The following is a 14,197-nucleotide window of genomic DNA, read 5'->3' on the forward strand; positions in this document are numbered from 1 at the left end:
GCAACTCGACTCCCTCCTCAATACTAACTGACTGACCACTCCCACCAGGCTGGCTATACCCAAGGACTCATTCCCATGGCAACCATCCCCTTACATGGTTAACCCTCTATGCCCAGTGTGGAGTGGAGAACTAGGATTTTGGTTGTGTTTTGATGGAATCAGCACTTTTACTCCAGGTCCCAGGGGGGTAGGTCCTGCATCCCCAAGAGGATACAGTTCCTTGTAGTGCCCTGAGGGTCTCAGGGGCGCTACACAGTGACCAGAGCTAGCTCTGATTGCTGAATTATTTGCATCATGCAACTATTTTGGTGCCCAGCTAACACCCCCCTCGTGATGCGATCACGGATAACAGCTTTTTGCTATGAACTATCAAGGCAACTGGAGTTAAAGTTTAAAATTAAAGTTCCTGTTCTTTGTACTCCCATAATTCCCAACCTCAAAAGGGATCATACATTTTTTTTCCTATATACTGCAATACCTTAGTATTTTTAAAAAATATAAAATTTTGAGCAACTCCCATTTTACTAGTTCAAAAAACAGAACAAAAAAATGTACAAATAATTATATTTGGCAACACCTTTTCCATAAAAGTCTGAGCTATGAAATATAAAATTAATTATCCCATATAAAAAAGGGGTAAAGAGAAAAAAAAATTGAAAAGCCAGAATTGCCACGTATTTGGTTACTGCACCTCCCATTAAAAAAATACAATAAAAACATGGTACAAATAAAATTCTCAGCTCGCCACCTGAAAAACAAGAGATCCATTAACACACCAATAAAGACAAATAGGGTCTTAGAAAATAATGACAGAAACCCAATTTATATTTTAAAAAGTATTAGTATTTATTGAACCACTAAATTAAAAAAGAAAAATGGTAAGTTTGTTTTCACGATGATGCTACTGATTTGAAGAATTATGTTGCTAGATTAATTTTAACACACAATGGAAAAGGTATAAATAATACCACATGCCAAAAATAAATGTCATAATTGTGTTTTTATTTTAACTATTTCAACCTATGTGGAATTTGTTTTCTCATTTTTCTGTGTATTATATCATAAAGTGAATGACGTTCAAAACCAAAAATAGTCACACAAAAAAACAGAAAAAGGAAAAAAGTGGATTCCGGAAGAAACAGGAAAAAATAAAAAGTATAAAAGCTAAAAACTTTTTGTCACGGCCGTTTCTCTGTATTTAGAGACTTGTGACAGGATCTGGGCCAGAGTCTCTCATTGCCATCTGAGGTTCCTTACGCTAAACGTAATTCCCTTTCCTTTGGTGCTCAAAGGGTTAATGTCAGTTTTACTTTCCAGCAGCCTCTGATTCCTGGCTTCAGGTACTTCTGGTTGGTGACCACTCCATTCCCCTATATGTGGTCACATCTCCCAGTAGCGGGCGCCAGTTATCCTCATTTATTCTGAAGCTAGGTTTTGAGGTGGAAGGAGCTGCTGGAGCCCTTGTGTGAAGCAGTGTAGGCTGCAGTCCTGGTGCCTATAAAATGCATACAACTGCACACGGAAAAGCCAAAAATGTACAAGGGAAAATATGGCACTGCATTATTGCAAAAAAGATATATTTAGTGTATGTATTGGCCAATGTATGTAAGCCTGGAAACCAACTGCAAGGTATATCTCTGTAATCCGGGAACCTAACTTAAATGCCACTATATAGGTTAAAAACATCCGTGTCTGGGCAAAATGCCCCGATTTGGACTACAAACCTCCAAGTATGGGCAGCTAGGCTCCTGCTATAATGGTTATGAACACAGCCATGTCTTAGGGCGGAGCAGGAGCCTAGCTGCCCATACATGGAGGTTTGTAGTCCAAATAGTGGCATTTTGTCCAGACACGGATGTTTTTAACGTAGATAGTGTCATTTAAGTTAGGTTCCCGGATTACAGAGATATACCTTGCCGTTGGTTTCCGGGCTTACATGCATTGGCCAATACATAAACTAAATATCTCTCTTTTGCAGTAATGCAATGCCATATTTTCCCTTGTACATTTTTGGCTTTTTGGTGTGCAGCTGTATGCATTTTATAGTTACTATGTTTTTTCAGTTAGCACCTGTTCACATTCGTTGGATGTCCGGGTCAGTTTTTTGGAAATTTGCAGTCCTGGTGCCTGACTGCATCCGTGAAGTTGGGCTTTATCCTTTGTTTTTTCCCCTGTCTGTCATACCTTCCTTTCTTGTTGTATTAGTGTAGCATTGGGACTAGCGATCCTCACCTGCCAGCTGACTAGCCAGGGTTATTGCAGGGTCTGTCAGGGCTTTAGGAATCCTACTCAGCGACAGGTAAGCAACTTGTACAGGGACTGGTTAGAAGTGCAGAGTGTAGCGGCAGGTGAGTGCTGAAGGTGTCCCATCATCCCCTTCCCTAGCACCATGACCCACCGTTGTTTAAGTGTACCCCTTGTTTGTTGTGGTGAAAACCATGTTTATTGTGTGTTTTGTCCCACGCCGGACCTTCCCCAAGTCTTTGTGTGACACTTTTAGTCAAGAAGGGTTTAAGGTGGTTTCCCATTTTAGCATATCTTCAGAACTCCCTCCTATCAAGAATATGAGGGTCAATGAACCCTGTTACACCAGGTAAGATGGCAGGTCTTAGCTCCTTCTAATCAGGGCTTCATGACAACACGTCTTTGCATTCGCACCCAACAGATGACTGCATAGACAGAACACAGAAATTAAATCCCCCGTCCAGATACAATCATTTCATTAGGTTTCTTAAATGAAGACACATTCACAGACAAAAGACACAAACGACCCTTCACGCAGTCTCCGAACACTGGTGGAGAACCTGGATAAATGAGAATAGAGCGCGTCTTCTGTCTGAGTTATAATATCCTTAGCTGAGCACACAAGAACTTTAAATTGCAAAACCTCTCAGTTGTGACTTATTAAGGAAAATGCACATTCTGAGGAAACTCAAAGAACTGCAAAGAGAATTAGCCGAGCTAGATGACAATGGCATTAGATCAGCATTACTGCGTATGTCCTTCGAGTAAGGATTAACTAGTGCATTGCCGGGCAGGGCTGAATCAAGGATATCGAAAACCCCAGGGCCAAATGATTAGTGGTGTTCCCTCTAAATTGTAAAGTATATGTTTAGCCAAAGATTATCCTTATATTAAAGCGTTGCGTGCATAATTCTTTATACCACTTAAAGGAGTACTCCAACGATATAGGTTATTACTTACCATTATTGCATAATACCATTACTTATTTATCACTTAAGCCTGCTTTACACACTTCAATAGATCTTTCAATCCGTCGTCGGGGTCAAGTTGTAAGTGACGCACATCCGGCATCGTTCGTGACGTATTTGCGTGTGAAACCTACATGCGATCGATATTGAACGAAAATACGGTGATCGCATACACGTCGTTTATTCCTCATACATTGGACGTTTGGTAGTACGAAACTAGTCAATTTGTAACGTGTGACATCCCTCATACGATTTTGGTGTCTGATGCTATGTGCGCAGGTGTGCGCTCTGCACCGCAGCTTAAAAAAGGTCCGCTTCAGAGCGCAGCTGAAAAGCTGCGTTCTGAAGCGCCTCACAATGTCTGTCATGCACTAATCTCTGTCAGTCGGTCACTATCTCTGTCCCTCTCTCTCTGTCCATGTCAGTCTATCCCTCTTACCCCCTCTCTCATACTCACCGATCCCCGATCTCCAGCGCAGCGCTGCACGGCATTCACACTGCTCCGGCGGCTTTTACTGTTTTGAAAAAGCCGGCCGCCCATTAAACAATCTCGTATTCCCTGCTTACCCCGCCCACCGGCGCCTATGATTGGTTACAGTGAGACACGCCCCCACGCTGAGTGACAGGTGTCACACTGCACCCAATCACAGCAGCCGGTGGACGTGTCTATACTGTGTATTGAAATAAATAATTAAATAATTAAAAAAAACGGCGTGCGGTCCCCCTCAATTTTAAAACCAGCCAGATAAAGCCATACGGCTGCAGGCTGGTATTCTCAGGATGGGGAGCTCCACGTTATGGGGAGCCCCCCAGCCTAACAATATCAGCCAACAGCCGCCCAGAATTGCCGCATACATTATATGCGACAGTTCTGGGACAGTACCCGGCTCTTCCCGATTTGCCCTGGTGCGTTGGCAAATCGGGGTAATAAGGAGTTATTGGCAGCCCATAGCTGACAATAAGTCCTAGATTAATCATGTCAGGCGTCTATGAGACACCTTCCATGATTAATCTGTAAGTGACAGTAAAAAAACACACACACCCGAAAAAAATCCTTTATTAGAAATAAAAAACACAAACAAATTCCCTCATTACCAATTTATTAACCCCGACAAACCCTCCATGTCCGGCGTACTCCACAGTCCTCCAGCGTCGCGTCCAGCTCTGCTGCATGGAGGTGACAGGAGCAGCAGAAGACACCGCCGCTCCGGTCACCTCCACGCAGGTAATGAAGACAGCCGCGCGATCAGCTGCTGTCACTGAGGTTACCCGCTGTCACTGGATGCAGCGGTGGATGCAGCGGTGGCCGCGGGTAACCTCAGTGACAGCTCAGCTGATCGCGCTACTCACCTCAGTTGCTGACTGGAGCTGACCGGAGCGGCGGTGAGTAGCGCGATCAGCTGAGCTGTCACTGAGGTTACCCGCGGCCATCGCTGCATCCACCGCTGGATCCAGTGACAGCGGGTAACCTCAGTGACAGCTCAGCTGATCGCCGGCTGTCTTCATTACCTGCGTGGAGGTAACCGGAGCGGCGGTGTCTTCTGCTGCTCCTGTCACCTCCATGCAGCAGAGCTGGACGCGACGCTGGAGGACTGTGGAGTACGCCGGACATGGAGGGTTTGTCGGGGTTAATAAATTGGTAATGAGGGAATTTGTTTGTGTTTTTTATTTCTAATAAAGGATTTTTTTCGGGTGTGTGTGTTTTTTTACTGTCACTTACAGATTAATCATGGAGGGTGTCTCATAGACGCCTGACATGATTAATCTAGGACTTATTGTCAGCTATGGGCTGCCAATAACTCCTTATTACCCCGATTTGCCAACGCACCAGGGCAAATCGGGAAGAGCCGGGTACTGTCCCAGAACTGTCGCATATAATGTATGCGGCAATTCTGGGCGGCTGTTGGCTGATATTGTTAGGCTGGGGGGCTCCCCATAACGTGGAGCTCCCCATCCTGAGAATACCAGCCTTCAGCCGTATGGCTTTATCTGGTTGGTTTTAAAATTGGGGGGGACCGCACGCCGTTTTTTTTAATTATTTAATTATTTATTTCAATACACAGTATAGACACGCCCACCGGCTGCTGTGATTGGGTGCAGTGTGACACCTGTCACTCAGCGTGGGGGGCGTCTCTCACTGTAACCAATCACAGGCGCCGGTGGGCGGGGTAAGCAGGGAATACGAGATTGTTTAATGGGCGGCCGGCTTTTTCAAAACAGTAAAAGCCGCCGGAGCAGTGTGAATGCCGTGCAGCGCCGGGGAACGGGATCGGTGAGTATGAGAGAGGGCTGCTCACTTCAGTTACTCAGGAGATTAGCGGTCACCGGTGAGTCCTTCACTGGTGACCGCTAATCAGGGCGCGACACAGACAGAGCCGCAGCATGACCATGAAGTCGGGTGAGGTTCACCCGAGTTCATTCTGACAGTGCGGCTCTGTCTGTGTCTGCTGTCATCTGCCATTCAGCTCTGCTACATGGCTGTCTGTGTCTGCTGTTAGCGGCCATGTAGCAGAGCTGAATGGCAGATGACATAGTAAAAACGCATCCCTACACATTACACACGCTTGTCAAGTCAATAAATAAAAAAAAAAAGGTGCCCAATGCATACGTCACAGAACACATGATCTAAAGGATCGCACACAAAATTGATCAATTTAACATAGACTACTAACGCACGTGTGACAGCAAATGAACGACCTATGTGCAATCTCATTAGATCGCATATGCAACCTGGGCGTGTCACATCGCATACGAGATCGCATCCCTAATTGTAAGGTGTAAAGCAGGCTTAAGAGGTCTGACCTCTTTCAATCTTCACTATTACTGAGACTGAAGGGCCTGAACTTCAGTCTTTCATTCTCAAGATCTGTTGGGATCCCAAAGGTGGATCCCCAAGAGATCATTATTGTCACGATTCACCTTTGGCTCTGCTCCTTGCAGAGCCATTAGGTTTTGTCTATTGCTCAGTTGTTTGTATTCCCCGAGTCATTGATGGTGGACGGGGCTTGTTTGGTGTCTAATTCCGGTAGTTGCCTTGCTTTATCTGTGGGATGTTTCCACTGGAACTTCGCCAGTGATAGTTCCTGCTCTGCAGTGTGTACCTCTGGTTCCTGTGAGTTCGTTCTGATCCTCGTCCCCCTGTCCTCTGCTCCGTCTGACTTGTCTGGGCTCCCTGACTACCTGACCCTCCGTTTGTCTGGTTCCCTCAGCCCCGCTTCCCCGTTTTTTGTATTTACGTTCCCCTTCAGCTTCTGACCTTGGCTTGCTCTCTGACTACAGTTCTACTCCCCATCTGTACCTGACGTTACCTCCCGAGTACTGATTTAGGCTTCCATGTGACTTCGGCTGCTCTTCCTCCTTTGCACTGATGTGACATCCCGACTCTGACTCTCGGCTTGTACAACCATTCTGCTACCTCCCCGTCTAGATACTGGTGACATCTAGTGGCAGATGCTACATTACACCTAGGAGCTCTACATTTCTACTGTGTACATGCGCCCTTTGGTGGTAGCATTACAATTATGTGATGGCTAGAAGTGAGTGAATTTTCTGAAATTAATCAAAAGTTCCATGAAAATACGGTATATTTTTTTAATGCCCTGAAGTCTCTCCAGACCCCAAAATATAATAATTGAGGCAATGGAAGGTATTAAAAAACAAACAGACATTTTATAGTTACCTATCTTAGACCTGTCCTTTAGCTGTCCTTAGACTACTGCAGTTTCCCGTCCTCTGTGAGTGTCTATGAATCTTCTGCTATGCACCTTGTTATGCCAATTACATGCTTTGTCCTCCACATGACTACTTGAAGCCAATCACACTGTTAAGGGCTCACCTGCTGAAGTGGATTTTTAGGTCTTAAGGCCGCTTTACACGCTGCAATCTCGTGACCGATATCGCTAGCGTGCACACCCGCCCCCATCGTTTGTGCGTCATGGGCAAATCACTGCACGTGGCGCACAAAATTGCGCAGACCTGTCACACTACTTACCTGCCTAGCGACGTCGATGTGACCGGCAAACCGCCTCCTTTCTAAGGGGGCGGTTCGTTCAGCGTCATAGCGACGTCACTAAGCGGCCGCCCAATAGAAGCGGAGGGGCGGAGATGAGCGGGACGTAACATCCCACCCACCTCCTTCCTTCCTCATTGCCAGCGGCCGCAGGTAAGGTGAGGTTCCTCGTTCCTGCGATGTCACACATAGCGATGTGTGCTGCCGCAGGAGTGACGAACAACATCGTAGCTGCAGTAGCAACGATATTAAGGAAATGAATGACGTGTCAACGAGCAACGATTTTGCACGTTTTTGTGCTCGTTGATCGTCGCTCATTTGTGTCACACACTGCGATGTCGCTACTGGCGCCGGATGTGCGTCACTATCGACGTGACCCCGAAAATATATCGGTAGCGATGTCGCAGCGTGTAAAGCGTGTGCGGGACTTGCAGTAGAAAAATGGTTAATAGCAGCGGCATCTGCAATTAGGGTGTTACAGAGGTAAATGGTTAACAACAGAATCAAAGTGATGAATAGGCAAACTGGTTACTTCCTTGCATAAATGATTACACATAGGATTAGTACAGAAGAATAGTAAACCAGTATCTAGCAAAGACATTGGTGTGAACAGCACTGATAGTACCTGAGATAAGTTAAGTCACAGGTACCTGTAGCAGCAGAGTTAAAAGTGCAATTCACATGACTGAAAGAGAAAATATTTGAGATTATTGAATAGCAACCAGGAGTTTACTGGACAGATGATTGGACAGCTAAGTGAAGTGGATGATGAGAACGACTCGTGTAATACACATAGTAGCTGAAAGCTATACTTCGTGAATACTCATACAGCACATGGCTGCCTGAGCCAACCTTAAAAGACCTTAGTAGATGAAGGATTGCCAGTTCAGTGTAGCAATCTAGTGAGGACTTGCACAATAGAAGCCAGCAGTAGAGAAAGGAAAAAAAGACCTGACACTTGAGCCGAGACAGATGAGTAATGCATAGGTTTTCGCACTGGAAAGGAGTGCAGGAACATCCAAATTATCGGGTTGCTATGGTGGTATTAGGACAGGCCGAGTGCACGTAAGTACATAAAGTTCATTATTTTTTAACCACTTACCAAATCTCAAAAGGAGACCCGCTGGCTGTAATTTTACTGACTTTGTGCAAATCAAATACATGAAATTTTTGATTCACGCGCATCTGCAATTTCTGGGAAATTCCAAACAAACTTGATTTATTATGAATGGAGTTCCTCATCTCTATTAATGGCATAGCCAAACAATATGCTGGAGATCATGGGTGTGTCACGTGTGACAGACAGACATGTGGTTTCTGGCCATAGAAGGTCACAGCGTTTGGCTGCGCAGAATGCTTCCATTGTTCCTGCTGTCAGTATTCATTGGTATAGGTAGCTTTCCTGCTGGATTGATCTCTCTCCCTTTTGGACACATCAGGAGCTCAAATTCCACCCAGCTGTTGGAATCAGTATTCCTTTGGTGCTTAAATACCCCTTCCTGCCTTGGACTGGTGCTCGTGATATTTTCAGTTCCTTTAAACCGAGGTTGCGAGCAGGTGGTTTGTACCTTCTCTGTGGTATCGTTGCTGAAAACTCTGCTGAACTCGTACCTAATGAAAAGTAGTACATGCTTTTCCCTTGTTGTGTCTTCTATGGTTGTTTTGTGGGGTTGACGAAGAGCTCATCCTATCCGTTCCCTAATTAGGGCCCAACACTAGAGATACCTAGGGTTAGGTATCCGACTCGACACTTAGGTGCAGAACCTATCTAGGGTGGTGAGGGACCCCAGGGACCAGCAGTAGGTCTGGTCAGGGGTCACCATCTTCCCTTTTCGTAGACACAGGGGTCCTCTTCCCTTACGCCGTGCGCTTGGTACTTCTCTGTACCTAGCATGACACTGGGTTATTGGATCACTTATGGAGATGGGAATACTCCTTTAAGAACAGCAAACACACCTTTTTCGTGCGGTAATTAAAACTGTATGAAATATCCAAACTCACTCAGAAAATTATAATTTTTGCCATACCGATATCTTTGTATAGATCCTCCATATCACATCATAGTGCCGCTATGTTGATGTATCCCGGGTTTAACCTAGCTAGAGAGCATTAATTCATCTGAGTTTTCGCCCTGTATATGGGACAGCTGCAACACAAAGTCAAATTTTGTCCTCCACAAAAAAAAAACAAAAAAACCCCACAAAAATCAGTTTGATATTTAAAAAATAAAAACGTTGATATTTGACCGATATATGGAAAATCTTAAAAAATTGTGACTATGTAAAATTTCTTAATAAAAATATACTTTAATGTATTTAAAGCTTAATCGAGTGATTTTAGAGTTTAGTAAAAATATAAAGAAAATGTAGATTATAGATTTTATGGTAGTTTCCATCTTTGACATTTAAGGAAAACGTGACCAAGTTTCCTCTAGACAGATGTTGAGACCACCGGCCACTTCTTGTGGCTCAATAGTATTTAGGGTGGTTGGGGTTTCCAAACTTATCAACAATGATATATCCTTTATATTTGGTAAACAGAAGAAGAAAAAAAATTGACCATTGTGTTTAAATATTGAACTGATACAATAGATCATTTTTTTGCAGACTTACTTCTTTGTATCCAAACACTATTCGACCATCATGGATTAAGGTGGCCTGAAAGGTGAAGCTTCCGAGACTATAGTTATCTTGCAGGTGAACATGGTCCCACTGAACCACCAGAGCAGTACCTGGGGGAAAAAAAATGAAAAAATTAATGACATTTCCTAAAAATACACTTTGACCTTTCCTTAAATTGTGCTCCTCATTTCAGGTGACTGTTTAAAAAGCTGTACGAGGGATATCACTATAACATCCTGTGATGTCCATCAAGTTTCACCAGCTTTTATTTCTGCATTTCTTGGTCCTGTGATGGACACACATTTGTTTACTGAATTACAGAGCAGTAATCAGAGTCTTGTAATGAGTCCAGTAGTAAGCTGTGTAAGGATATTGTTGATACAGAGGTAATAGTCACCCTCAGGTTTCCTAAGAAAACACCAGTGTTATAAATATCACATGGTAAGGGTTAATAGATTTTGCATTGGGATTCCCCAGCTACACCTCTCTTTACCGTCCATCACCTTTACCAACCCATAGAAAAACAAGGTAGGTTCCAATTGACTACACACAGAGAGGACTACAGAGGACCGTACACCAATTTTTCAAGTTAAACTGGACGCAAAGCGGAATAAAACTTTTTTTAATTTCCCCTCTTTATTTAACTTCTGTTGAATCCATGTGGGTGTTATCAGACAGTATTTCCTGTGGGCGTGTACTTTTTCTTCCTGTATGATGCTGACCAATCATAAGAACACAGCAACATGCAGGGGAAAGAAGAACACGCCCCCATTTTAGCTTAGAGCAGGTTTCTCAGTGTGTGAGAGGTAATCACACTTATATCTGCTGTGCTGAAGCAACTTGTACTCGCTCTGCAGTTTGATCACGGCTGTCATTACATCTCATGCAGGAGCAGCCTGCCTGTTCTGGGTTACTCCTGTGTGAGATGTAATGGAATCCTGCTCTGATCTCACTGAAGAGCGAGTACAAGTTGCCCTGAGCACAATAAACATAGGGGTGATTGCTTGACACTAGTGATATAGATGTATATGTGTGTTGATATAGCAGATCTGAGTGTAAATGAAAAGAGTTGAGTATATGTTTACATATAGTAGAGCTACATGTGTATGTAGCAGAGCTGTTAGTGTATGTAGCAGAGCTGTGTGTCTATGTATCAGAGCTGTGTGTGTATACAGCAGTTATTTGTATGTACCAGAGCTTTGTATGTAGCAGAGCTGTAATTGTATGTAGCAGAGCTGTAATTGTATGTAGCAGAGCTGTGTGTCCTTGTAGCAAAGCTGTGTGTGTGTGTGTGTGTGTGTGTGTATAGAGCAGATATTTGTATGTAGGAGAGCTGTGTGTGTATACAGCAGACAGATATTTGTATGTAGCAAAACTTTGTATGTAGCAGATCTGTGTGTGTATGTAGCAAAGCTGTGAGTGTATGCAGCAGAGCTGGGTGTGTACTGTATGTAGCAGAGCTGCGTGTGTTTGTGGCAGAGCTGTGTATGTGTATAGAGCAGATATTTGTATGTAGGAGAGCTGTGTGTGTATACAGCAGATATTTGTATGTAGCAAAGCCTGTGTGAGATGTAATGGAATCCTGCTCTGATCTCACTGAAGAGCGAGTACAAGTTGCCCTGAGCACAATAAACATAGGGGTGATTGCTTGACACTAGTGATGAGCAAATGTATTCGTTACTATTCGCTATTCACAGTATAGTGTGGTATTCGGGGCATAAGCAGGTGCAGTGAATATATATGAGCCTAATGAGCAAGTAGGGTAGAAAAATGAGAGGCAGCAGGAGCAGTGTGACAGCCACACCACGCCACGATCGGTAAATATGAAGCACTTGGAGAGAGAGAGAGAATAAGTGGCGTAATACTGTTACATCCTTATTCCCAGAAACCATATGTGAGTCAGAAATGCATGCAGGCATATTCTCCAGGCTCTCCCCATTCAGTTTCATCACTTACCCATCCATTTCAGCCTTTTCCTCAGGCCCCCAGACCTCTCTGTTGAGTCCAGCAGAAAATTACTTACATTTCCCATTGACTTGCATTGTACTCGCTATTTGTAACAAATATACGAATAATACAAAGTACTCGTTACGAGCATAGCGATTAGGCCTAAGCCACACGGCGAGAAAAACGGTGCGAGTGGAGTGGGATAAAACATCGCATTCCACTCGGACCAATTTTAGTCTGTGTGTCAGCACACATGGGTGATTATTTTCTCAGCCCTAATCGGACCAAGAAAAGAATCGCAGCATGCTGCGACTGTAATGCGAGACTCTTTCTCTCGCACCCATTCAAGTGTATGGGGCGAGAGAAAAATCGCACTGCACTGGCGGTACACCACAAGTGCAGGGCGAGAATGGCAAAAGCCAGCTATCGAGGAGAGAGGGAGATAAATCCCTCCCTCCCCTCCTCAGTGCCGGGCCGCCCCCCGCAGCTGAGATCCGATTGCACAGTCGGACCTTAGTTGCAGGGACACTCGCATGACACTTGGCTCCCGCTGTGCTGCCAGCATGAGCCGAGTGTCATGCGAGGATCGCACTAGTGCCCCGTGTGGCCCCAGCCTTATGAATATTACGGTACTCGCTCATCTCTACTTGACACATCTCCAGATAGGCAGTGTGACGGAGAGGCAGCACAGCAGAGGTGACAATGCTATGAGATCAAGAGATCTGAGAAGGGTTTGTAACAGCTGAACTCAGCTGCTGGAACCATATCTGAAAAGTATGAGTTATCTGTGCTCTATTCGCAGCACTTCCTAATCTTCCATAGCCTAAACCAGGAGATCAGAGCAGTATCATTACAGCTCACAATCTGACAAGCCTGCTCTCAGCTATGGTGTGGTCATGACTTTCTCCAGTGTGTTGCTGCCTGCTTATGATTGGTCAGCATCATACAGGGAGAAAAAGTACATACCCCATTGCAAACTATCTGATAACACCCACTTGCTAATCTCTGTCACAGAGAGGAAAAAATGGCAAGAGGAAAACTGTATGCATCATGGTTTGGAGGCAGTTTGCTATGACTGAAGAGAATTCTGGCACAGCGTCCATCTAGATCACTGAAAACACTATACAGTGTCATTGTTCTCTGTCCCCCTGCCCAACACTGATAAGTTTGATCGGTGCAGGGCAAGAGAGAAAGCTATCAGAACCAGCACATTATTAAGACTGCATGGATTCTGATGCTCCTGACTAACTAAAGAACCTTTCATATCTTGTGATCAGTCACATGCCTAGAAGGAACTTCAAAATGTGGTAACGTATAGTATTTGTAGATGTATATGTATGTGTTTGTTGATATAGCAGATCTGAGTGTAAATGAAAAGAGCCGAGTATGTGTTTACATATAGTAGAGCTACATGTGTGTATGTAGCAGAGCTGTGTGTCTATGTAGCAGAGCTGTGTGTCTATGTAGCAGAGCTGATTGTGAATGAAGCAGAGTTGAGTATGTATTTACATATAGTACAGCTATGTGTGTATGTAGTAGAGCTATGTGTGTATGTAGCAGAGTTGAGTGTGAATGAAGCTGACCTGAGTATGTGTGTTTACATATAGTAGAGTTATGCGTGTATGTTTGTCTGTATGTAACAGAGCTGTGTGTCTATGCAGCAGAGCTGTGTGTGTACAGTATATAGTAGATATTTGTATGTAACAACGCTTTGTATGTAGCAGGTCTGTTTATCTATGTAGCAGAGCTGTGAGTGTATGTAGCAGAGGTGTGTGTCTATGTATCAGAGCTGTGTGTGTATACAGCAGTTATTTGTATGTACCAAAGTTTTGTATGTAGCAGATCTGTGCATGTAGCAGAACTGTGATATTATGTAGCAGAGCTGTGTGTCTTTGTAGCAGAGCTGTGTGTGTATACAGCAGATATTTGTATGTAGCAAATCTTTGTATGTAGCAGATCTGTGTGTGTGTATGTAGCAAAGCAGTGAGTGTATGTAGCAGAGCTGGGTGTGTACTGTATGTAGTCGAGCTGTGTATGTTTGTAGCAGAGCTGTGTGTGTATAGAGCAGTTATTTGTATGTAGCAGAGTTGTGTGTGTATACAGCAGATATTTGTATGTAGGAGAGCTGTGTGTGTGTGTGTGTGTGTGTGTACAGCAGATATTTGTATGTAGCAAAGCTTTGTATGTAGCAGATCTGTGTGTGTATGTAGCAAAGCTGTGTGTGTATAGAGCAGTTATTTGTATGTAGCAGAGTTGTGTGTGTATACAGCAGATATTTGTATGTAGGAGAGCTGTGTGTGTGTGTGTGTGTGTGTGTGTGTGTACAGCAGATATTTGTATGTAGCAAAGCTTTGTATGTAGCAGATCTGTGTGTGTATGTAGCAAAGCTGTGTGTGTATAGAGCAGTT

At 44.1% G+C, this 14,197-nt stretch overlaps 1 protein-coding gene across 1 annotated transcript in view; it reads right to left on the reverse strand.

Annotated features, from left to right (window-relative positions):
• The window catches only part of PLXDC2 (plexin domain containing 2), a 715,905-nt gene that overhangs the window by 227,737 nt on the left and 473,971 nt on the right, over positions 1-14,197 (reverse strand). The window contains exon 6 of the mRNA XM_075315582.1: positions 9,834-9,952. Within this exon, the coding sequence (XP_075171697.1) occupies positions 9,834-9,952 (119 nt within the window). The remainder of the gene's footprint in view (positions 1-9,833; positions 9,953-14,197) is intronic.

Source organism: Anomaloglossus baeobatrachus, chromosome 6 (genome assembly GCF_048569485.1).
Source record: "Anomaloglossus baeobatrachus isolate aAnoBae1 chromosome 6, aAnoBae1.hap1, whole genome shotgun sequence".
NCBI classification, from domain to species: Eukaryota; Metazoa; Chordata; class Amphibia; order Anura; family Aromobatidae; genus Anomaloglossus; species Anomaloglossus baeobatrachus.